The sequence below is a fragment of the Eupeodes corollae genome, chromosome 2 (genome assembly GCF_945859685.1).
Source record: "Eupeodes corollae chromosome 2, idEupCoro1.1, whole genome shotgun sequence".
Taxonomy (NCBI): Eukaryota; Metazoa; Arthropoda; class Insecta; order Diptera; family Syrphidae; genus Eupeodes; species Eupeodes corollae.
The window spans coordinates 120489223-120515110 of record NC_079148.1 but is presented as its reverse complement, the minus strand read 5'-3'; the positions used below and the strand labels follow the sequence as shown (position 1 = coordinate 120515110).

Here is a 25888-nt window from a genome sequence, read left to right as displayed (position 1 = left end):
TAAAATTAACAACATCATTTTTTCATGCATTATAGATTTATTATATTGGACAATTATTTCAATACATTTTTGAAACACAACAACGTTTGAGTATATGTCTCGGCATGCTGTTGGTTGATGGTTTTAGATTGTAGCACAGTGATTGCTTTATTAATATTGGTCTTGAATCATTTCTTATTTGTTTGTATAACATCACTCCCACAAAGAAACTCCACAAAAAACTGCAAAGTGTCAAATTGTAGATTCGACACGCCCAATTGATATAGTCAAGAGTTGATAACAAGATTTGGGAATTTGTAACGCAAAAACTTGTTTTTGGCATGTGCTGCGTGGTTTGTAACCGTCAAAACAACATACGATTCTTAAACAAAAAAATAGATGGCCCAACCTGGTATTAGTTCTTAGGTCAGGTGGTTTTAACTAGTAATTCCCTTTTTAAGGTCATTTTAGAATTAGCAACACAACAAAATAAGACTTTTTTTTAAAGCTTTAAGTTTTTTTATTAAATGATAATTTGTTTCATGATTTAGTTAAATCTTTTACATAAATTATTCTTAACATGTTTAAAATATTAAAATATATATGCTTTCGTTTTTCTTTTTATATAAATATTGAATGATTAAAAAAAATCTATATACTTTACAATTGGTTTTATTGATTTTTTCTCGTTTCGTTTTTCTTTTTTTTGTTTGTATTTTAAAATATTTTTTTTTTGTTAATATAAAATTGATTTTGGAAAAGTAATAAAATATATTATATTTCTTATAAATTTATCATTTTATCTTAATTACTCATATAGACTTTGACATAATAATTAAAATTTATAATTTTATTTTTACTTTTTTATTTGAATGATCTCAGTTTCATTGTTCTATACTTTTTCTTCTTAGATTTCCTTTTTATTATAACTGTTTGTTTACATTCGCCCGTTGGGTAGATACTAGTATAATAGTCAACCTTATCCGATTCAAAATCATTGATTACAAATTTTAAACAAAAACAATACATAGAATATTATTTTAGAAAAATATTTTCTTTTTTTTTTTTCTTTCTAAAATCATAAATGTTACAATAATTATTTAAAATTTAGTAGAATACATAATATGAGCGGAAAATGTTGTGTGAATAATGTGTGGGCAGTATGATGTGGGGATTAACTAAAAAAAAAGCTGCCGGGACAAATGATTATAGATTTCGTTTACTCAATATAAAAAGGGCACTTTGGTGTCCTAATTTTTTGTTGTTCTGTTTAAATTTGTTTTTAGTTTAAAATTTTATCTGCAAAGAAAAAGAAAGGAAAGTATTAATTTATTATGTTTTGAGCTGTTTTTTCAAGACCATTACTTACCGTTTGTATAGGTTAGTTGTATATCCACATCCCATCCGAAGAACATGTTCTACATTAATAATACTCTTATAGTTTAATTTTATATTTAAATTTAAATCAATCTCTTTTCCCGAACTATAAAAATGGATTTGATGCTGCTGCTTCTGGTTTTATCCATGCCAAATTATTGTTATTGTTGTTGTTCTGTAAAATGTTTGCAAAATAGAAAAGAAAAAACAAAAATATATTAAAACAAAAATAAAATCACTCTTTTTTAACACTTTAATTATATCTTTATTTACATTATAACATATTTTCAAGGATTAGTAAGGTGGGTTTCATGCGAGTAAAGCTTTCAAATCTACACAAATATAATAAACAAATATTATTTGATCTACAATTGAAAGAAGACAAGTGGGGTGGGGTGTGGAGGTTAGAAGGAAAAGATTAGATTTATATTGCTAGTTAACATGCAAAAGATTTGATTTGATATTCGTATTATGGTAGAGGAGTTTTATTTTTACCCATTATTTAAGCGTCCAAGCCTCCATTGTTGGCTACAAGATAACATGGAGAGCAGCATTATTAATGTTATACATAATAAATGTTAAAAATCATAAAAAAATTAATAAATATCTAATTCTAATGAAGTTCAAAGATAACAACAGAATAAAAAGCAAAAGATCTCAAAGAAATATGATGCTTTCTTTTCTTAGCAATACAAAGTCGTTTCAAAATCAATATTTTTTAAGGATTTACAAAGGAATCTCTGGACAGACTTTATAAGAACCTTTCAACTCTATTTCTTTTGATTTTCTTTACTCACTCCCGATAGATGAGCAGATGATGCAAACATATTACCCGGATTCATACTTTGATTGGGACTATCGAAATATCCATAGCCGAAGAGATTACCGTTATAGGCATTGAAATTTGAAATTTGATTGTAGTTTGGAGCAAGTAAATCCAAAAACGAAGGATTATTGCTAACGTAACCAATACCAAGAGGTGATGAATAACAGTTTGAATTAATTGCTGACGGAGCGTAATTATTAATATTGCAAATGTTAGGAGGTACGATAAAAGGATCAAAATTATCAAAAACGCTGTTGCAATTGCTGTTTTCAATATTGTTATTAATGCTGTTGTTATTGTTGTTGTTGTTTGAAGAAAAAGATTCACTGTCATTGTTAATACTAAGATAATTATTATTGTTATTATTTGATTCAAATTGGCCGGCATAGATATTATTGCTGGTACAAACGGTTATTTGATCAGAATCATAGTCAATTAAATATTCGTCGCACTAAGCATGCAAACATAGAAAAACAAAAAAGAATTATTATTTTTTTTTATAAAGACAAAAATACTTTCAGTTAAGAAAACAAAATCAAAAACAAACAATAGACATTTTGAAGAAAAAAAACGCAAGAAAAAGGAAGTTGAAGATTTTATCATCCGACACCATTAACTTTTATTTAAAAAAAAAAACTTTCTGTTCAACCTTCAATATCTTATAAAACTTTAAAGAACTATCACGAAGTAGTCATAATTTAAAAAGAATGACTTTGTTTTTGTACTTTGCATGTAGTAATGATTGTAAGGAAATGAAGAACTAGAGCTAAAGTTTAAGCACCTAGAAGGAGGTTATTCTGAAATTTCTTAGGCGTTCCTAGAAAATATTATCGAACTTCGTTGGATGGTAATGTGAGCCAAGGTTAACGGATTCCAATGATTTTTGATCTCGTGTTCTAAATACTATTGCGGAATGTTTATAGTAAAAAGATTGTTTCATTTTGAACGACGCCGAAGGAAAGTTTCATGGTCAGGAAGGGTAGAATAACGTGGCACTTTTTAACAGTTTAGTGAAGTTATTCTTCTACAGTTCAAGAATATCTACTTTTAATTTGAACAGTTATCTTGCAGAAGAAAAGTTTCACTTTTAAGGATATAAACTAACTCTGTTCAGTTTCAAAATGCTGAATCAGAAATGACAAGAGGGTATCTATAACGGACTTATGGCTTCAATATAAACAATTCAATTTATTCATAAGTTTTTATATCATTTTGTTTCCACGAATTTGGAGGAAACTAATACCATCTCTAATTCAATGAAGGTTTTTGTCATATTTTCCTTCAAAATATAAATATTTTCTTTTTGAATTTGTAATTATAATGTTGTAAAACATTATTTCAGTAGAAAGATATATTTTTAATATAAAATCTCTATGTGAAGTGAGCGATAGCAAACCAAATAATATTTTAAAAAGGAAATAAAATATCTATCTATCTAATACCTACTTATTAGTTTTTTTTTTTTTTGACGAGAACCTATTCTGTAGGTATTATATATTTTGAATTTTTTTTTTAGAAAAAACTTTAACCTTAACCGCGAAGCTCTTTTAAAAATCAATTTCTTCTTTTGTTTTCTACCCCAAACCAATTTTTTCAATTTGCTCTTCAAACTTCTTGTTTTTGTTTTAGTTTCAAAAACACCGCAAAGAAATGTTCAACTTCCAAGATCATACAAATTTACCTGTGGCGCTGCATTACTAACTGGTGCCCAAGGATCTTGATTTAAACTAATTGCAAAAGGCTGTTGTTGCTTGAGTTGATTTATGGACGGAACCTACAAATTCATTGTTAAAAAGATTACTCACATGAACCTCCGATCAAGTTTAAATAGTTATGTAATATTCAATATTTTTGTTGGTGAAAAATTCAAAAATAAAAATTAAGAAAAAAAACATAAACAAAAAGAAATAAACTTACAGGCGGCTGTTGTTGTTGGAATAGATTTGTCTTAGGTGGAATAGTATCACTAAATGGATTGTACGCTGCACTGCCAATTGTATTACTCGGCGCAACTGGTTTAATTAAATTGTCCAAATTCACTAACGCTGAGTTCTCACCCAAGAACGATTGTGGTGTTTTCAATGATGGCTTCTTGCTCGATAACGGATCCAATTCATCCAAAAGTGATGCTAAACGATATTTTAAATTTTAAATTGAACGTTTTGTGTCAAACAAAAAAGAAAACACAAAAATTTGATATTACCATTGTTATTATTTGAGCCAAGTGTCGTACTTTGAACGTCTAATAGCCCTCCAGTCTTATTACGATTCGTGATTATGTCAAAATCATCCAAATCCGGTGAAACCTTTGCTACTGTCGTTGTCTGAATGAGTGGAATTTATTAAAAAACAACCCATTTAAGTAAGAGTACTATTTGTTTTATACCTCATTTGCAGTCCTCTTCCATGGATCTCCATTATTGGAAGGGATTGGTTGGGCTTTTGGTGCCCAAGGATCTTCAGGTCCTAATGATGTTTTTTCCAAAGATTTTGCTTCTTCACCAGGTAGCCAGGGATCAACGGAACCACTGCTGGTATTTTGAACTAATGGCATTGGCAACGATGGTGGAGGAGCTGCTGATGTTGCTCCTGCGACTGCAGTCTTCGATAGCCAAGGATCAGATAATGAGGATGATGAATTTCCATTCATAGTGCCATTGGATAGAATGTTACTCTGTAACCAACCCTCATTGGAGGAACCAGAAGCTACAGATGGTGATTGCGTACGCTGTGTGAGCCATCCTTCAGCGCCGCCAGCTGCGCCACCAGATGTTTTAGGAACGTTTGCATGCCAAGGATCAATTTGTGGTGATGATGTACCTGACCAAGGATCAGAGAGCTAAAATAGAAAACATAGAAAAAGTTAAATGAACAAAAAAAACTATATTTAAAACAAGTTTATGATTTACTTGACTTGCAGCTCTAGCTGGTGTTCCCCATGGATCAGAGCCACCAACGGCTCCTGCGCCAAGTGGCGGACTCGATATACTTGTTGCGCCCAATGATATGTCCAGCAAATCCAATAAATGGCTCTGTTGGGGTTCACTTCCCTTGGGATCTGGTTTAACTCTGCAAATACAAAATTGTATAGACACAATAAAAATAGATGCGCTTCATATCAATCTCACTTAAAATCATTTTCACTTTGACTCAAAGCCAATTGCAAACGCACATCATCACTGCGACGTTTCGCCTCTTCCTGCTCAGCTTCTTCCCTTGACATCGCCATGGCCAGTTGCAATTGTAATTCCTCCTCACCAGCTGTTTGTGGACGTACAAATTCCAAATCAGACACTGGCTTTGGTTCCTCTTGCCAATCGGCTGGTTGATTCTCGCGATTAACTGGTCCATCGATATAGCCATCACTACCAAAGCCACTGGCATTCTGAGAGAATCGCTCTTTTGCTTTCAGTGCCTTAATACGTTCGTTTTTCAGTCGTTCGTCATCTTTCAATAAATTGACCAACGTTTTTGCTTTCTCCCGCACATGTGTTCCTTGATCTTTGCCCTCTTCGAAGTATGTGAAGTCACGAAGTGTTTGTATAGCAAATATATTCTCTTTGCACTGTTGGGCGACTTTTTCAGTGCCGGTTTTAATTAAATATTCAAGCAAAATGAGTGCCTTATAGACATGACGCCAATTCTTGCCATGATCGTTTAGACGTTTCCAGATCATTTGCATGATCTCGGAAAATGCCACAACATTGTAGGTGAGATCGGCAACTTCTGCCATAATTGTTGCGGATGGTCCCCATGGGTCATTGGAAGTTGCTTCTCGTACTTTAACCTGAAATTTGTGAGAAATTAAGAGACGGTTTCAAGTTTTGTTTGTATTAATTTATTCTTTTTTTTTATTGTGTATGCAAGTGATTAAGTTATAAATAAATTGGATTTAAAAAATGTGTGTGTTTTATTTTTTTAATTAATCTTATTTAATTGATATCACAAAAATTTGTATTTAATTTAGGTATCTACTTCTTCTTTGTTAAGAGGGTTACTTCAGGTTATGTGTACATGATTAAGACAACATTTCTCGGAATGTTTTGCTTTCTTCAATTCTAAACAAAAATTTTAAATATTGAAAAGAACGAACTGGATCAATTAGGTAGAAATTAGATGTTCTTATTTTTGTTTAATTTGTTTGTTTTTCATTCCCTAAGTGAGAAAGACACGATAGAGTGTTGGATAATTGAACAAATCCAAAAAATGTATTCCTGTGATTTTATATGGAGCGGATAATTTCGATGATTATTGTCAAGTTGTTGGATCTTCCTTCACGTAGGCAATTTAACATAAATGTAGTCATGGGAACATGATGTGATTTATTTTCAGGAACTAAGTGTGGTTTAACTCAAGACTCTTGCTAAGAATGTGAATTGAGTAAGATTGTACTTTGGTTTAAATAAAAATCAAGTTTTTGGTTGGTTCTCGTTTACGTTTTTAATTAAATTTGTTACATCATTTAAGTAAGTTGGTGCGATTTAAACATGGATTTTATTTCTATTTTTAATCAACTACTAAGAAAGTTCTGTGGCGACATTATATCATCAGAAATTAATATTATTTTTAATTGTTGTTGGTTAAAGTGATGTCATGGCTAATGAGTAAGTCGTTAAACTTCAACTTATGTTAATGAAAATTACCCATTATACATTTATGTAAACATAATACAAATAAAATACTTTTCTGATAGGAAGTAGAATTTCCTAGAAAACTAAAAGCAACTTATTAAATTTATTAAATTGTTATTTCGTCATGACGGTATTGTTTAACTGATAAGAAAATTTATATCGTGAGTACAATCAACAACAAAGGTATATTAGGAACATACAAATCTTAAAAATAAATTTTGAATATATTACATTATCTAGAAAAAAAGGTTAATGTATTTTGTCAATAGAAAACCTTGACTTTTAAGAAGTTTTACCACAAGGAACTCTATAATTTTATGAGTTTCGTGTAGCGTTCTTTTATGTTTTCAATTTAAAAATATAGTATTTTCACTCCATTTTCATAAGTTTTTTATATGTATATTGCTCGCTTTTGATAATTGTCATGAAGTGACGTTAGTTATTTTTTAATTTATCACAACAATTTTGTACTTAAAAAAATTATTCTTACCTGAGCATCTGAGTAGTTGTGCGCTAGATTCTTAATGTTCCTTCGAATGCCGGCAACATTGACTTGCATATCGTCCTTTTGTTTTCTCACTTTGAATTATTATTAATTAAAAGAAATTAAATAAATTAAAAGTTTTCATTTTTGTTTAATAAGAAAAATTAAAATAAAATGTTAGTAATATTATCAAGAAACTTTGAAAAAGAATTTTAAAATGATTTTGGTTAGTTTTCAAACATTTCACTTTTTCCATAAATAAAAAGTATAATTTTTAGAAGTTATTAAAAGTTGGTTAATATTTTTAAGTGCATCATTGCAGCACATACATAAACATATATGCAAAAACTTAAAATATATATTTATTTATTGCAGATTCTTAAATTCTTTAAAATTATTTTGTTTATAAGAAATATAAGACAAACAGGAAATAAATACGATAATACTAACAAAGTGAATATTATATTAAAGAAACAAATGTGTGTTATGGTTATGTATAAATGAGAAAAGAAAAGACGTTATTTAAGTTTAAAAAGAAAAAAATAAATATATAAGTAAACATTTAACGGGACTTACTTTTGAAATTCGATATTTGTTTGGATTGATAGTTTTATATTTTTTTTTGGGAGATTGAGAATTTGTTTTTGGGTTTTTGTTTATGTTGAATGTGCTCCAAAGCAAGCTATGAGTAATACAATGAGAAGAATTTGTTTTTAATTATATTTAAATGAATTTTATAATATATTTATATATTTTGAAATTATTTCAATTTAATAATTTAACAAACATTTTTTATTTTTAAATAATAATAATTTTGAGAACGAACAAAATAATGGGGCAACAAAAAGCAACAATATTTGTATTTGTAATTGTAGATGATTTGGACTATCACAACATGAAAAAGCTTTTAAAAAATGAGGAATCAGGTCGAATATACGAATAGCTGCTGTATATGTTCAGAAAACTATGATAACGTCAAAAAAAGATGAATATATAAATGTGTATCTTCCTTCACTTATCCAAAATCTAAGGCAAGAAACAGATTCGAATGAAGACTTGGAAAAGTTTTCTTAAAATGTTTTTTTGCTCAAAAATCGGTTGATACTAAATATGTGATTATTTTTGTTTGCATTTAACCTTAAGAATACCAACAGATTTTTTTAAACAATTATTAAAACACATTTTTAAGAGATTTCTAAATAAAAACTTAAAGCTTAGCTTGTTTTTAAACAATTTTGAAACAGAAACATGATTTTTTTTTAATTTTATGGGAATTTGGTTTTCATTTTTTGAGAAATTGTTGTTCCTATAATTAATTTTTGTTAAATATTTAGAATACAATAACATATTAAAAACTAGGACAATGTCACATTAAAGGGAAAAAGTTTTTGAATATCTATCAAACAAAAGTTAAGCATAAAAATCAAGATCTTAAGATACAAATCTGTAAAATAAGCTTTTTAGGTGTTTTTCGAAGATACTACACACAATTCAATCAATTATTGCGATGACATCTTCGTTTTTTTTTGGGCTTACGATCGGACTCATAGCTCCTGTATTTTGTTTAATCATAATGATCCAATGAATTTGTTTAGGTTATACAGTCCCTGGCCATATTATTAGACGAATTGCAGAATTTTTATTGCTATTAGGTTATACGCAATATATTTAAATATTATAAAGAAAAATGTATAAATCTGTTGTTTTATTTTTATAAAAAAGAAGGAAATATAATATATATATATATATATATATATTATAATTTTCAAAACCTTGATTAAAAAAGCTGAAAATTGAGATTTTGCATAAAATCTAAAGTACGTCTAATAATATGGCAAGGGGCTGTATGTTATAACTGCTGTGAAAGAACGTAGGAATTTCGCAATTTTAAAGTGAAAAACTTTGCTTACAAAATAAAAAATCTGATAATTGTTAGTAACAAATGAACTATGCAATCTTATACTTTCGGAGAGACGTATTTTCTAATGTGTTTTTAAAAGTCAATAGGTTAAAAATTCTCTAAAACCGAATACTTTTTTTTTGGGAAATCATTTTTGAGGTCCTCTAGAAAAGCATTCAAAATAAAAAAAAAAAAAACATTTTTCGAAAATGCTAGGGCGACCTAAATCCTTAAAAAATGTCTAATTACTTAAGTACGTTAGCAAGCACTACTGGTTACCTGTAATTACTGACTGTGAGAAGCTTGGTAATGGAATGTTTAATTTTTGTTCTCAAATTCTCAATTCTCTCAATAAAATTCTTTAGAACACATAGGGCTTCATCATCACCATAAAAGGGGATAGTAAGAGGATATGTTTACTTAAAGCTTAAGTTTAATTCCTTGTTACTAAAATTCTATAATTTATGGTGATTGCAGTTAAATTTTATATTTTATAAAGAATTCGGAGATTTTTTTTAGTAATGGTTAGTGTGAAGGGCTGTCACGATACAGGGCTTGGGTACTGCCTTTTGCTAGGAATTGCCAAATCCTCCAAAAAATATCTTTGTCATGAGTGCTTTTTCAAATTAGACGTTCGGATTCGGATCAAAACTCTAGGTTCGTTGAAGGCCTGACAGCATACTCATACACAGAAATGGTTGAGGGTTGTAAGTCACCTTGCCAAAAAACCATTTTAATTAATTGTTTTTAATGATTATATGACCAGTGTCAAAGAATTTCTGACTCTGTTCGTGTAGAAATCCAGAATTGAATAGAAACAAAATAATTTTTCATTACCCGTTTATTTTTGTGAAAATTGTCAATTTTAATAGAGCTTTCTCATGTATCAAAACGTGGAGCAAAACAGATTTCCGGAACCTTTGTATAAAATGTTTGAACTTATGGCATTAAATTTCTAAGTGGATACTTTAAAACATGTCTCCTTTTTGTAAAATGGCATTTTCGTGTATTTCCTTACAGTTGACTGTCTCACACATTTGATTTCTATTTTCTAAGCTTTGACAAATTAAGCTGGAATTGACATATTATTATTTTAAATGTAAAATGTTTTCTTTTAAAGCATTATAATCGAGTAAAGATTGAAAAGTGTATATGATATTTAATTGAAAAAATCGCATGTAATTTGCCAAAAGTATCCTAAGAACTTTTGATTAATTTTAGGTTTCTATCTATCTACTAGAGATAAAATAGTGAACGATTTTTTTTTTAACTTTTTTTTAACCTTTAGTTAAAACTCTGCAGTTGGACAGCTTTGAAATCGACAAGTTATATAAAAGCCAACGAATCACTTTAAGAGATTTAATGGCTAAAAGGAATTTAGTAATATTTTTGTTCAATAACATATAAGAACTAATTAGGATTTGTTTTCTTTTGCAAATACATTTTCCAGGAATAATGAAACACATTGTTTTTAAACTTATTTTATTAGTTTAATTACATAAGTAATTACAAAATCACATAGCTTGTAATATTACACATCCTTTTTTAAAATAGATCAACCCCTTTACAACATATGAGCGAAAAAAAGAACAAGAGGAGGTAAATACAATTCCTTGAGTAATTGGTTCAATAACAATCCTTAAAAGAAGAAAAACACAAATCAAGTGCAAATATCGATTTTACACCTGTTTTATGTCCTGAGTAGTATTTTTTTTACAGTTGCATGTCAATTCACCATATGTATCCCAAAGTACGAATAATTCTATACCCATTGGGTAGTTGAGAAAGAAAAAAAAATCATTTTATTATTCACTATACCTTATGAACACAATTTGATTTATTACAGGTACTCGTATAGCGCAAAGAGGAAGAGTTCGAATTTGCCACTCAAGAATGAACTCCTTTTTTGAAGTGCGCCCAAACACACTTACACAGCTTCACACACACATACACACATATATATTTTTAAACTATATAAATATATTATGTTGTGTGAAACGCGTTCGAATTTATATTTTTATTCGACTATATATAACGCTAGTAGTGGCATTGGTTTCAAGTTCGCTATAAAACTAAAGGCCATAACTGTTTTTAAACACTGCATTTAGTCAGTATTGCTTGATGGGTATTATAATTAAATTTGCCCCCAAAGGAAGCCCAACAAATTGCCCTGTCTTTTCATACAAATGTTGTACCTAAACTCATATAACATCAAATGTAAATATGTACCTATGTACATACGCCCGCCGCCGCCTCCTGATGTACCCCTCCCACCCCCAACTGGCAGCAATCAGGTTGGTAATCTAACTCAAAAGTTATAAAGTCAAAAATTATTTTTAGTAACGAATATGTTTGTTTTTTTTTTTGTTTTCTTTGTCTATAACAATTTTAAGAACGAAGCAGTTTATAGTTCGTATATCTAATAAGTCATGTTTAATTGATTGCATTTTTATATAAATAAATTTAACAGTAAATTGCATTTATGCTAAACGAAAATACATCACGAGAAAATAAGATTTTGTGATTCAATTTTATTTGCAAGATGTTTGAATAATTCAATGATGGTACGGGTGTACCTAGGAAAAGATACGTACGTATTTATATTTATATATATTCGAATAAAGTGAATGGCAATGAGGTTAGCAGCTTTTATTGTAAACTTTGTATAGGGATTGTGTTTAAATCAATTATTATTATTACATATTATATTATTGGATATTGATGTTGTAACAACAATGGCGACATTATCCGTTGTTGTAAGTACTATCCGTTAAGGGGACCAAGGGTAGTGTATACAAAGTGCATAATGTATAATGTTGATGTATTTTTAATGAATGAGTCTAATATTTATGTTTTGGTCTATATATTGGTGTAAGAAAGGGTGGTTTTCAGTGGTATAGAACTTTGAAAACAAAGACATTTATTTTAGATTAATATGAATTTACTTTATTAGAAAAGATAATTATATGGTTTTACAATTAACTGCCCATAGGAAGTTAACCCAATAACAAGATATGAGACATTTCTAACGTATTCCCTAGAATCATCAAACATTTTATAATTTTGTTATCGGTTTTATGAAAAAAATCCGGGTATGTTGACAGTTAATTATCACGCTCACCTTGATTGATTATTGTTTTTCTTTGATATTTTGAATTGAAGTTAATTTGTATATGTACTGAACGTTGTTGTAGCAAAAAAAATGTTGTTTTAATTTTTTTATAATGTATAATAATTTTCAATTGGGGCCCTTTAGACTTGCTTTTTCTAATAAATTAAATTACATTTAAGGAACTTCAAAAAGTACACAGTTAAAAATTGGAATAAAATAAAATTCATCCCTATTCTGCTATTCACGTGGATCGTATATTCGATTCCCTTTCACACTACCTTTCCATTTTGCTATCTATCGGGTGAACTACATTATCCCAAACCAATTTGACATTTAAATACATATTCGAAAAAAACCCGAAATTTTGGCTTGTTCAAAGTGCTTTTGTAAAAAACAACAAACCCACTGATTTTTTCTTGAAAGTCCTTTCTGTTGACCTTGATATTCCTTTGAAAACATTTTTTTTTTTTAAGTTTATGGCGTATCTCAACAAGAGTAAATTTGTGAATTGCAAACAACTTGGGCGTTTTACTATTTTACTCAACCTTACAACTAATTTAATTTAGTCGTATGAAAATTAAAATTAAAAAGTTTAGGAAGTGTTAAAAATTTAGAGTAAATAAATAAAAACTGTATACAATTAAATTGACTCTACGCCAGAGTACACACCCTTTTTTATGACATTTAAATAAACAGCTGATCATGTAAAAATCTTGGGAATGTTGGATAAATTGTTTTGATTCATACAAAAATTATGTTTAATCAATCCACCTAAACAGAATAAATGGTGTATTTTTTTGGAAATAGGCAGTATTGGACTTTTTATTCCAATTGTAAGCAGAGAAATAAGAGAATCCTCAAACAGAGAGCTTCGGAGAAATGTTAAAAAGTGTCTTCCTTCCCTTAAAAATGTTTATATTCTTTCATTTATAAAACAAATATTCGAAATTTAGCAATAAATTAGTTTTCACTACAAAAATTAACAAACGAGACATCAAATGAAAAATCCGCTGCATTTTATATGCGGATCTAAATTGTATAGAATGAATGCTTTCACGTGAATAGAAGAATACCGCGCAGCATTACCGACGCGACGTAACCGACGTACGCCAGAGTACATACCCTTTTTTATGGTTCTTTTTAAAGATGTAATCCAGTCATAAATGAGATCATAAGAGATAATATGCTGGAAACTGGTTAGTACCCTCTTATTTTTTTGATTTCTAAGCAATATTTATTTATAAAAAATTCACAACCGTATAGTAATAGGGAAAGAAGAAGTGTATCATTCTAGTATCATTCTTGTTTTAATGGGGGTAATTTTTTGGGTGGTCCATAACATTCGTAAGCCTCCATACACTCTTCCAATTGACGTATTTATGTGGTTCGTCCAGGTAAGGTTTCTGTTAAATATTACTCTTAGGGTTTTCACAGATTCAACAAACTGAACTGGAATATTGTTAAGCAGTATTGCAGGAAAATACTTCCTTTGTAATGGGTTTTTGGAAATAATAAGACATTTTGTTTTGGTTGGGTTTGAACAGAGCCCATTAGATTGAGATTAGTGTAGGACCTTATTTAGATCTTCATTTATGTCATAAGCTCCATTTTCAATTAGACCTAGAGAACAGCTATATCGAAGTTGAACATCCGCGACTTCAGACGGTAGTTCATTTATATACATGGTAAATAGAAGAGGTCCAAAATTGATCCACCTTGACTAAACGGAAGGAAGTTAGACGTTTGATTATTAGCAACGACTGCTTGAGACCTTAAAGATAAATATGAAAAAACTAGTTTCACTGATGATGACAAGAACTGGAATTTATCTCGTAGTTTGGTGCGTAAAATATGGTGGTCAATGGTGTGAAATGCTTTTGAGAAGTCTAAAAGTGTGAGGAAAGTCACATGGTTCTTATCAAGACTCTCTCTAATTTTTTCAACTACATTTATGAGAGCTGTTGTGCAGCTATGACCTGAACGAAACCCGGATTGATTCGGGTATAACATTTCATTTTGATACAAGTATTGTCTTATGAAAAAGGTAGAATAGATATTGGTCCTTACTCATTAAGGTTCTTTGGTATAGAAATGATTTTTGATTTTCAATATGTAAAAGTTCCTATTTGTTTTTAAATTGCTAATGAATTGTATATATTCTTCTAAGCTTTTAACTAGTAGTCTCTCATTCACAAGAGGAACAGCCCACCAGCATGTTTCATCTATTACCAAATACAGGATCTGGAAAAAAAAGATGGACCGGCAAAAAGATCTTCCATATTTTAAAAAACATTGACAAATAAATAAACAATTATATAAATAATAAAATAATAACTTAGTTTTAAACATTACCATTATCTACAAATAGGTAGTTTTATATATAAACGTCTAAAAATACGAGAGGTTTTTTTGTCGAACCCTGTACTAAAACAATTAACTCAGGATTAAGAACCCTAAAAATTTGTTGCGATCTCCAGATGAATTATTTAATGTGATGTAATTTAATTATTTTACGCATCTTATTTCCAATACCAAAACTTAACTTAGTTCAATATTAGTACATAAATAACATTCATTTCTTTGCAACTACGACCGTCAAAATCATTAATTAGTATTCTTATGCGATAATCTATAATAACACACGTTATAAATAACAAATCACGATTTTATTTTTGTTGATAAAATAACACAACAAAAGCAAAAAAAAAAACTAAAATCACCAATCGTTTTATTTTTTAATAATATTAAAATCAAAATTAGCAAAGGAATTTTTTTTTTTCAATCGAGTGTATACTTCTCTTATTTTGTACCTATTAAATTTAATTCTTCAAAGGCTTTTATGATAACAGTTACCTATCCAAATACATCACGTCACGATTCACCTTTATGATTAAAAATGTATTTATAAAATTTTCAGAAACCAGGAGAAAAGTATTATCTTATCAACTCCAAATGAATGCAGGTAAGTCCCATCTCAAAAAAAAAAAAAATAAAAACAAATCTTGATCAATATTTTCCAAGAAGACGAACCTCATATGAAAATGTTAACGCACAAATCCCAGTACAAAAGACACACAACATATGTATGCACAATGTACATACATATGTATATTGTATGTACATTGCTATTTCTTCAGATTAATTATGATAAGCTTCAAAATATGTTTTCATTCTAGATTATGCAAGATAAGCTATTTAAACTGCAAGAAAATTCAATATTTCCTCTTATCTAATCTAGACAAAGAGCTTAAAGAAAAACCAAATAATATTAATGACAAGAAAAATAAAAAACAAAAAAATATAAATTCCTCTTTTGTCGTCGTCGTATCACCATCGACGTCGTCGGTCGTCTTAAGGCTGTTGTAGCAGAACATCTAAAAAGCTCCCCCATATTATGAAAACACACTAAGTCGTGAAGGTAAAGTTCATTTTCGGACTTTCAACATGCAACACTCTGACTATATGTTCCGATTCTGTTCACATAATACTACCACGCTTTAGTTAAAATGAAACTGAACTCTTTATGCATAAATTCACACAAACAACAACAACTGTAGAACGCGAATAGGTGCAATATATCAGAAAATCTTTTATAAAAGAAAACAAAAAAAAATTATTCAGTGACAAAATGCCGGATACTTTTGTTTATTTTATTCGCCAACAATATCTCTGAGGTAGTTAGTTTTTATTTGTTCTTCTTGTTTTATCTTCCATGAAAAATAAATAATAAAAAATAAAACACATCAAATCAAGATTCCAGTGTGGTTTTGAGTTTTAACTTGTGCGCACTTTGAGGTCAAGTTGAGTAGTGGAAGATATTCGACCTCGGCTAGCGAAATGTCTTGAAATTACGATTAAATGAATGAATTTAGGAAGGAATGATAATGATGAAATATGAAACGGATCGTATTTAATAGTTTTTCGTGATCTTCCAAAATTTTTAAGACTGGCTACTTACAATGACGACACACGTTTATCTTGAAGAGTTGATTAACAAAATCTGTTTGCATAAACATACTTCAATACTTTTAGAAATGTGCATCAGTATGCCCAAACATTCTTTAATTTTTAGTCTCACTTCAGGAATTTGAAATGCTATACTCGGCTTAAATGGTTCACTAATTTTAATGTAAATGCATTCAAAATCATTACTAATTGTTTCACCCCTTGTATTTTTTAGGTGGTGGAACAGTCTGTTGAGAACTAGGGCCTTGTGACTCTATAATTCCTTTGTGCGAGTTCTAGAACTAGGGCCTTGTGACCTACAATTTTAAGCCGAATCCGAACGGCTAATTTAGAAAGCACTTTTCATGACAAAAATTACTCTTGGAGGATTTTTCAATTCCTCTCAAGAGGCAGTACCCGTTAAAAAACTTTGGATTGCATAGGCAGGGATTAAACCCAAAACCTCTGACATGACAGTCCAACGCACTAACCATCATACCACAGGTACTACTGGATTATCAAAGCTAAAATTTAGAGAATGTGCATAATCGTGTGGCATATGGAAGCTACCTTAAATTAAAGTATGACTAGAATCTTTGAAACCAGACGTATGCCCTTACCGAAAAACCTATGAAAACAATTCTTAATCACACAATCTAGGTATCCAATTTTGAACTCCTATTCATGAAATAACATGATCAGGAACATTTTCTTGCAAATATCAAATTTTAGTTTTGGGTTGCTCGGCCCATTAACCATAACAGTTCTACTAGCCTTAAGGTCAAAAAAGGTCGTATTACACAACCAACAAATCCCAAAACCACATCAAACAAGGAAACAACCAGCGAAGCTAATACATTCAGGATTGATGAGGAATCGACAAAGTTGGAGTTTATCTACAGCCAGCCGAGAACGTGCTTCGCGACGATCGAATATTAACCATTTTTGTAGTGCATTTTATGAATATCAATGCTTTGCTAAAATTGTATTGTTCTATTGTTGGTAAAGGCGTAGTTTTTAATTGTAAAATATCAAAATGTGACAGCAATATCAAAAATGACAACTCCCCAAATTGCGGAGTATTCACAACTAAACCTCTCATTTGTATACCCTTTATCGAAAATGTTTTAGAGGTGCCTCCCGCGGAGGTGTAAATTTTGGAAAATTAATGAAAACGCATGAAAAAATGAAATAATGGCTTTGAGAAACATATTGAAAAACCATAAAAACATAGTAAATAAAATTGTTTTCTGTTATCATTGTTAGTATGGATATATAAAGAGCAACCTTCGTCATTTCAAAAAATTCATCATACAACGGGATGATGAAAGATAATTGGAGTTTGTTATTCCTGTTTATCATACGAAACTCAAAAAAACACTCAGGTAAGCCACAAAGTATTGCAACAACAACACTTTATTTTTAGTATGTTAAATTCTTGAACTCCTTATATTGCCACATTTTTCGTGACTCAGATCTAACTTGCCGTAACATTCCACTCATTTTGCAATAAAATTCAAAATATGAATCGTACGCTGACCATTTTGCAAAAAAAATGGAAATTATATGCCTCAATAAAGTTGACGCAGACTGTTTAATATTTGAATTTGGATTTAATCGATAAATCATCAAACATTGCTTAAATAGAGTACATAATTCATAAACAAAATAAACACTTAAAAACACATACACAATGTATCCGTTGGTACGTACAGCAAAAAAGTGTAATAATTTTTCGTCGTATGTGTATGTGTATGTGCAAAAATTTTATATTTATTTAAAAAAATTCGCTTACAATGAAAATAATAATAAATTATAATATTAATCCACTCAAAAAATAAAAACTCAACTACAAAAACAAAACAAAAGACAACAAAAAATATAAAAATAAATTCAAATCGACCATTGACCTTGCACACGTCTTAAAGTTGAGGAATTAATTGAAAAAGAGCAGACTACACTATACTTTTGTACATAACATACATATATAAATACATGAATGTACATTATATGAATATTCAATCCTCATTGTGCAACTGGATTTGGATTCTGCTACTGCTGGATGAAAAATAAAACATAAAAACAAACATCTTCAATTTATTTTTCTGCATGACATGATTCGAATTGGAATTTATCCCAATTCCAAAAAAAAAGAAATAGAAAGTGTAGTACATTTATTATTATTAGTGGTTGGAAACAATGAACCATTGACAATGACCAATATAATCATTTTTATTCTTCTTTGTTTAAATAAAAAGAAAAACACACATGACATTGCCATTTTGTGTTGTTTGTTTACTTGTTCTTAACATAGAATAGTATAACAATCAATCGATTTAATCCGCTCATTCAAATGAAACCATCATCACTTTCATTGTATATTACATTTATTTATCGATTGTTAGAAAATTGTATTAACATTTTTATGGTTGTTATATACGTACATTCATGATAATGAGTCTTTTTGTTTTTTAAATCCAGAACAATTCATTGATTGTAGATTTTGTTGTCTTATCATCGAATAATTTGTTTGTGATAAACAATTTAATCAGTAATACTAATCAAACAACAAAGTGGATTGTTTCAAACAAATTCATGAGCTTAATCGATTTGAAGCGCTATAAAATGTTGCTGAACTAATTAAAGGCCTCTGTACGAGCAAAGAACTATCGTTTTACTGCCGCATATCAGTTAACACACGGAATGCATAAAATGTCGTGCAGATAGTATTGCTCTAAAAAGATCTAAACATTTATTAATTTTTTTTTTCAAAAAACACGATCATTATTATTTTCAACAAAACAAAAATGACTTTTAAATAATTTAAGAAATATTTAATACTAAAAAGGTAAACAAATCCAGGCTCCATACCTATATAAGATAAAATTGTAAATTTTTAAAATTTTACCGTTTGTAAGCTACATTTTGGTATTCAGTTTGAAATATATTACACCAAACCACACACATCAACACTAAAGGCACTATCTTTCAAAAGTATGTCCAATTACTAGCATATGCTGATGACATTGACATAATCGGAAGAACTCACCGTGATGTCAATATGGCTTTTGTGAGTACTGAGGCAGAGGCGGCAAAAATGGGTTTAACGACAAAACAAAGTACATGCTTTCGTCAAAAAAGGACCTACAACACTGACGTCCTGGTCAAAACGTCACCATCGACAGACGTTGACTTCGTCCACCTAGGCAACGATATTAACGCAGAAATCTACACCAGCGTTGAGATCAAACGCAGAATAACTCTTGCTAATCGCTGTTTCTTTGGACTAAGAAAGCAATTGAGTGGTAAAGCCATCTCTCGAGAGGGACCAAAGTGTCGCCATATAAGACCCTTATCATCCCCGTCCTGCTATACGGTGCAGAAGCATGGACTATGACAAAAGCGGATGAAAGCACCTTGGGTCGGTTCGAGACAAAAGTTCTTCGTGTGATCTACAGTCCCGTATGCATCGATGGGGAGTGGAGGAGAAGATGGAACGATGAGCTGTACAGCGACGTAGACTTAGTCAGAAGGGTAAAAGTCCACCGACTAAGATGGCTGGGTCACGTATGGAAACCAATGCTCCGGCCCAGAAAGTCTTCGAATCCACACCCACAGGATAGCACAGTAGACGAAGACCGTGAATCAGGTATGGCGCACAAGTGGAAAGTGACCTCACCCATCTTAGAGCGCGAAACTGGAGACATCTAGCTAGAGGCCGAGCTAGATGGAGAAGTTTTTTGGGTGAGGCCCTAGTTCACACAGGCCTGTAGCGCCACCTTAAGAAAGTACGTAAACCAAAAAATCTGTATGTATGTAGCTTACTGTCCTTTGAATTATAAAATTTTGATCTTCGACCAAAAAGAATTATTTCGAGGAAAAAAATCGCTCAAATTCCCATAAAAATGAATTTCAAAATACACATGTGTGTTTTTGTGCTTATACTAGAAACATTTATTGGTCGCTAAATAGAATTTTCAAGAAATTGTAAACAATTTAATTGGCAATGAAACACTATTTATGTTTCTAAAGCTCATCTAGAAAGATATTTTTATAAAAGTGTGCAGAGGCAAACTTGGAAACAAAATTTAAATTGCTACAAAGTAAAAGTTAAATGTAACTTAACTCACAAAATCCAGAACAGGTTCTTAGTTTGTGATGTTGCACACTGTCCACTGTAAGCAATTAACTGTAAACTCTAAACTAAACTGTAAAATTATTAAATTATGGTACAACAGTTAAGAAATATTTTTGGTTTGTAAATGTGATGTTTATTTTGTTTCAACAAGGGAAATAAGAAACCAATATTCAAACGAACAAAATAAATGTGTAATGGTCCTTTATAAGAAAATTCTTAAAAATTCAAAGTGCTGTGGTTTAATTGCATCAACATCGTATGCGGTGCAATGATCTTACGATAGTATTCAGTGACACTATGCGATCAAATAATGGTATCGCATTGGCTGTTACATCTTCTGGAATTGCGGCAACTTTGTTGGATGAAGGCAGAACAGCTTATTCAGTTATTAAACTGCCACTAAATATTCAAAATAATCCAGATGGAGTTTGCAATATAAGAAAACATTAATTCATGTCCACAGTGCTGACACAACGCTTATTCCGCGTTCAACGTACGCTGATGTGTTCAACGCGTGCTTAAAATGATCGTCACTGTGGCGTTGTGTTGAAAAAGTACAACTGAAAGTAAATATGCGTGTTCAATTTAGATTTGAGCAATTCATGTTTTCCACACGGACAAATATACTATCAAAATATTCTCTACAAAGTATTCATACGACAAAACAACGTTTGTCGGGTCACCTAGTAAAAATGTATTTTAAATGTTTGTGCAAGAGGATCTTTGTCATATTGGAAGAGGAATAAAAACTTTTTTGTAACAATACGAAAAACACAACTTATGATGGACTTATAACAAGTGTAAGGTTTTTTTTTGTAGATCATAATTTTTTTTGGCACAGTTGACTAAAACTTAAGGCCCCTACGTTGTCTGGACCTGCCTTATTCAATTTCCTGTTGTTAGTTTGATTTGGATTTGAGATGTGTCAAGTTAGCAATCCAACTTTAAAATTTTAGGAATCTAATATTTGGATTAATTGTCATGAATTTGTCGTAAAAGAAAAAAATTGTTGCACATTTGCATATTTTGAGGGTTGGTATTGCTAACTTGACTATCAAGTTAGCATTATAATATTTAAAAACCAAGCAAAACAATTTTTGAACGACAATTATTCTAATTATTATTTAAAAGTTTTAATATGGGAGTCCTAACCATTTGTTGATTTATCCTAAGACAGAATATGTGTCGTTGTTTAAAAAAAAATGTTACAAAAAGTTAAAAAAGCTTTTTTCTATGAAGTGGCAAATAAGATGATATGAATAAAGTTTCAATCTGAAGATGGCTTAAAACTTCAATAAGTTATGTATATTTTATAGGGACGTTATTTAATGATTAATCCGATTCAATACAGCTGTTTTTAAGAGCATATCAAATTGTCTAGTCTGAAATAGAATAGAATAGATCTTTAACATTAAATTTGTATTGATTGATTTTTCCTTAAAGCAAAAAAGCACACCTTCCTTTCAGCTCTTGTGTTCAGGAAAACTACATATAAATTTTCTAGGCTCAAAATACAGGTATTTTAATTTGATTTGAAATATTAGGGAAATGACTATTTTATAATAAATAAAGGACCTTATATGTCTTATTACTCGAACGTTACAATAAATAGGAGAATGTTTTATTCCAAATGTTACACTATTTTCTCTTTTGAAGAACATTTTATTAAAACTATCTTTTTGTAAAATGGATTGTTTTCTTTAAAAAAAAATGTAATATGACATTCCTAGTAATATTATAATATTATTCACAAACTATTTTATAATATTTTCTTCCCCTAAAGTTTAGTCATCATTAATGATTTAAAGCTTACATTATAACGTTATCAACTTAAACATGAAAACATATTATGAAATCGATAAAATAATAAATTTGTTTTATATCAAATAAAAAACAAGCAAGATCCACTTTAAAAAATTACAAAGGTTTTTTTTTTTAATATTTGATTCAAAAGAACTTGGTCATTTCATTTCATTATTAATTTTTCGTTATAAAGTAAAAGACGGAAGTTAAAAAGATGGGTTTAGCAGTCAATGAGGGCAAGGCCATGTTTATGCTGTCATCAAAAAAGGACATTGAACAACGACATCTTTAAGAAGACGTCACCATGGACAGTTATAACTTTGAGGTAGTTAAGGACTTTGTCTACCTAGGCACCTCTATTAACACAGACAACGAAAACATTGCTGAGATCAAACGAAGAATAACTCTTGCAAATCGCTGCTTCTTTGGACTTAGAAGGCAATTAAGAAGTAAAGCTGGCAGGAGACGCATGTTGGTTGAGGCCCAGGTCCGCCCCGGACTGTAGCTCCACCTTTAGTAAGTAAGTACATAAGTAAAGTAAAGAATATTAAAAAAAAAAAAAACTTAGAAAATGTACAGACAAAATTGTGAATTCTTGAAGTTACAAGTTAGCAAGTTAGTTTTTGTGTGCATTCTATCATTGTTGAAATTCACGGTATTGAAGTACGAAAAACAACTTAGAAAGCAAAAACAGAATACAAGTTATTGATATTCTTGACAAATTTGTTTGCCCATATTCAATAAGAGATTCTTATCGAATTTATTCCAAAATGTCTGAATTGTAGTAGTCTGAATCTACTATTATCTAACTTCTTCTCAGTTCTACTTTTAATATAAAAATGAATGCAAAACAATAACAATTGTATTATTTATTCAGACAAATAAAACTCATTAATAGATATTACCTCAAATATATAATATCTTTGGATCTCCACGACCGACGACATCTTGATTATATTGTTAAAACGTTTCCTTGAGCTTAATGAAATCAATTAAACCGTTGAGATACAAACAAAACACAACAACTTTGTCTGTTGGTATTTCAAAACACGCAAATGGTTCTTTCTCTTAATTTCCATCCATATCCATTTTCATTATTTTTATTGTTTGTCTCCAGATTTGTATGATATTTAATTCAGTTAATGTTTTGTTTTGGACAACGACAAACAAAGGAAGAAATTAGAAATTGTAGAGATAAGATAACCAAATAAACCAAAATAGAAACAACAGGCAGAGAACAGACTCTCCCAGCGCCAGCGAAGCGATAGTAGTCGATACGAACGATATAGAATGGTGTTATAAGTATGGCATGGCGATAGCTATTGAAATGATGAGATTATTATTATTCCAGATGACTAATGTGGGTGCTGCCTTAGTTAAACTTAAGTACCTACTACCTACCCAACAGACCGACCTATACAACACCAAACCTAGTTACTATAAACTTGGCAACGCAACAAAGAATGACTCGTCTACATCGTCGACGTTGTCGACAGGAAGGGCCTTACTCTATCCCTACTCTACTGGACCCTGGAGGCTCATAAAACAAATTACATTTTATGAAATGGAAAAAATATTATACAACTTATGGATTCTTGTAATATTAATAAGATATAAGATGACTGAGTACGCAGATAAGTAAGAAAATAATCAACATGCAATGCTCTTGCTCTATCAGGTGCTATATGCTTTTTCTCTGATAATAAATTATTCAATAAAAATGCACGGAGAACTAACAAAGTACAATTTTTTTAAATTTTATTTTCGTCATAATATGAAGCAATAGCAGCAGGAACAACAACAACAAGAACAGCTTTTACATACACTCGACTCGATCTATTGACTATTTAATCTGAAAACAGGAAGTTGCTATAAATTTTCTTTTTGTTTTTTAAACTATTTATCTATCCTTCGCTGCAGAAGGTTATTTTGTAGCAGCAAAAACAAAAACTAATACACAAGGCGAAGGCATATAAAAAAGAAATTGGAATTGCACAAAAGTAGGAGAAAAGAAATGTAGAAATTAAATAAAATATTGCTTACCTGAATGCGTTGGAGGAGTAGTTTCAAGTTTAAGTTTCTAAGTAAGAGGAGGAGGAGAAGGTGCAGCACAGTATGGATAAAAAACCAGTTCAACTTTTGATTTATTTTTATTTTGTTTTCTCTAAAAACTTAAATTTAAAACCATCAAAACGACGTCTCTATGTGTAAAACCTTTACTTTAAATTTCTTGGATTTCTTTCGGGTTGATTACAAAATTTATTTCCGATTTTAAAATCAAGAAACAAAATAATAGAAAATTATAACTTTTTCTACTGTTACTAATCTGCTGCTGCTTTCTTTCTTCTTTTCTGGGTGTTTTGCACTTTCTACACTTTTTTATTTGATTTAAAAGATTTTTTTCTATGACATGGGACAGCGGACATAAAAGAAACGAAACATTAAAAAAAAGAAAATAATTTTTTGGTCACTTTTTTCACGTTTTATGGAGAAAATGGAGACGAAGTATTGTGGGATAGGGTTTGTTTTTTCGTATGAATTTTGAGGTTTAGTTGATTTTTATATTAAAATGGTAATTAACTTTATTTTGAATTTAATTTTTTTATTTTGTATTGAAATTTTTTTAAAACACTCCGACGACAAAATACCCAAGATGTTGCAAATACGATGAAGTCTAGTTTGACATTTCAATTGGAAATGGTGAATGATTTTTTTCAAAAACACTCTAGTAAAGATATAAATCCTTCGTACGTATCACCCTCCAAAACCCATTTGTTTACATTGTTGTATTTGTAATGTGGACGAATTCAACGAGAAAAATTGACGTGTTTTCACGCATACATAGACACACTTACTGAGGTTTTTGGGGAAATTTAATAAATTAGAGGAGAAATTACACGCATACTATGAAAAAGTTTATGAGGCTGATTTCCGGTTTAGCTTGTAGGCAAACCAAGATGTCTACCGGGGATTTATATCTTTATATAGAGTGTTTTTGATTTTTTTGTACGTGTGACATCGAATGAAATAGAAATATTTTTGTTGTGTATTTTAAAATTATATACTGGTCTCTTTTACTCTTGTGTGGAATTTGAAAACTCATGACGGAATGGGAATGCTACGAAAATGAAATAGTCGAATTCAGGAAAGAGTTCGGAAAATTCAAATTTTCTAATGGTGAAGCTACATCGGTGCAGTGTAATCAGAAATTTCACGAAATCTAAACTTAAATGAATATAAGTTTTTTGCAAGCAAAATAACTACGGCAAAAGGCCTACTGTAGTGATATGTATATGCTTCTCCTTTATATAGATAAATTGTGTTTTCCAGTCACTTAACTATTTTGCGTACTGACAGCACTCTAATGTTTTGTTTTTTTTTTTTCTTTTCGATGATAGTACTATTCAAATAAACATGTATACAATGATCAGTTGTAAAATGCAATGTGTATATAAAATGTATACAATATAGCACGTTTATTTTTTGAGTCAGCAATCATTGGAAAGTGATTATTTTAGTTTAAGGCCTTAAAAAACTTTTTTTGCAGTAAGTTATAAAAAGCAACAGCGTTAAAAAATTGAATACAACTATAACATATGTATATATTACTACAAAGTATTCAATTTTGTAATGAATAATTACAATTTGGAACTACGGTTTCCCTGCTGTAAAGTTTCGTTTTTACAAGTGCAT

The 25888-nt window shown here is 30.1% G+C and overlaps 1 protein-coding gene across 6 annotated transcripts; it reads right to left on the bottom strand.

Moving 5' to 3' along the window:
- Positions 1 to 475: 475 nt before the first annotated feature.
- On the bottom strand, positions 476 to 24895 carry LOC129945856 (epsin-2). Of its 6 annotated transcripts, none has more exons than XM_056055792.1 (12): positions 24239 to 24895; positions 7874 to 7979; positions 7304 to 7392; positions 5311 to 5969; positions 5092 to 5251; positions 4569 to 5021; positions 4386 to 4506; positions 4100 to 4311; positions 3864 to 3956; positions 2154 to 2633; positions 1349 to 1531; positions 476 to 1278 (listed from the first exon to the last, which is right to left on the bottom strand). In XM_056055792.1, coding segments are annotated over exons 2-11 (2337 nt in total). In that variant the 5' UTR covers positions 7875 to 7979; positions 24239 to 24895; the 3' UTR covers positions 476 to 1278; positions 1349 to 1462. The 6 variants fall into 6 exon arrangements, with proteins under 6 accessions (XP_055911767.1, XP_055911768.1, XP_055911769.1 ...); XM_056055793.1 differs by lacking the exon at positions 24239 to 24895 and adding an exon at positions 11016 to 11247; XM_056055794.1 differs by lacking the exon at positions 7874 to 7979.
- Positions 24896 to 25888: the final 993 nt, after the last annotated feature.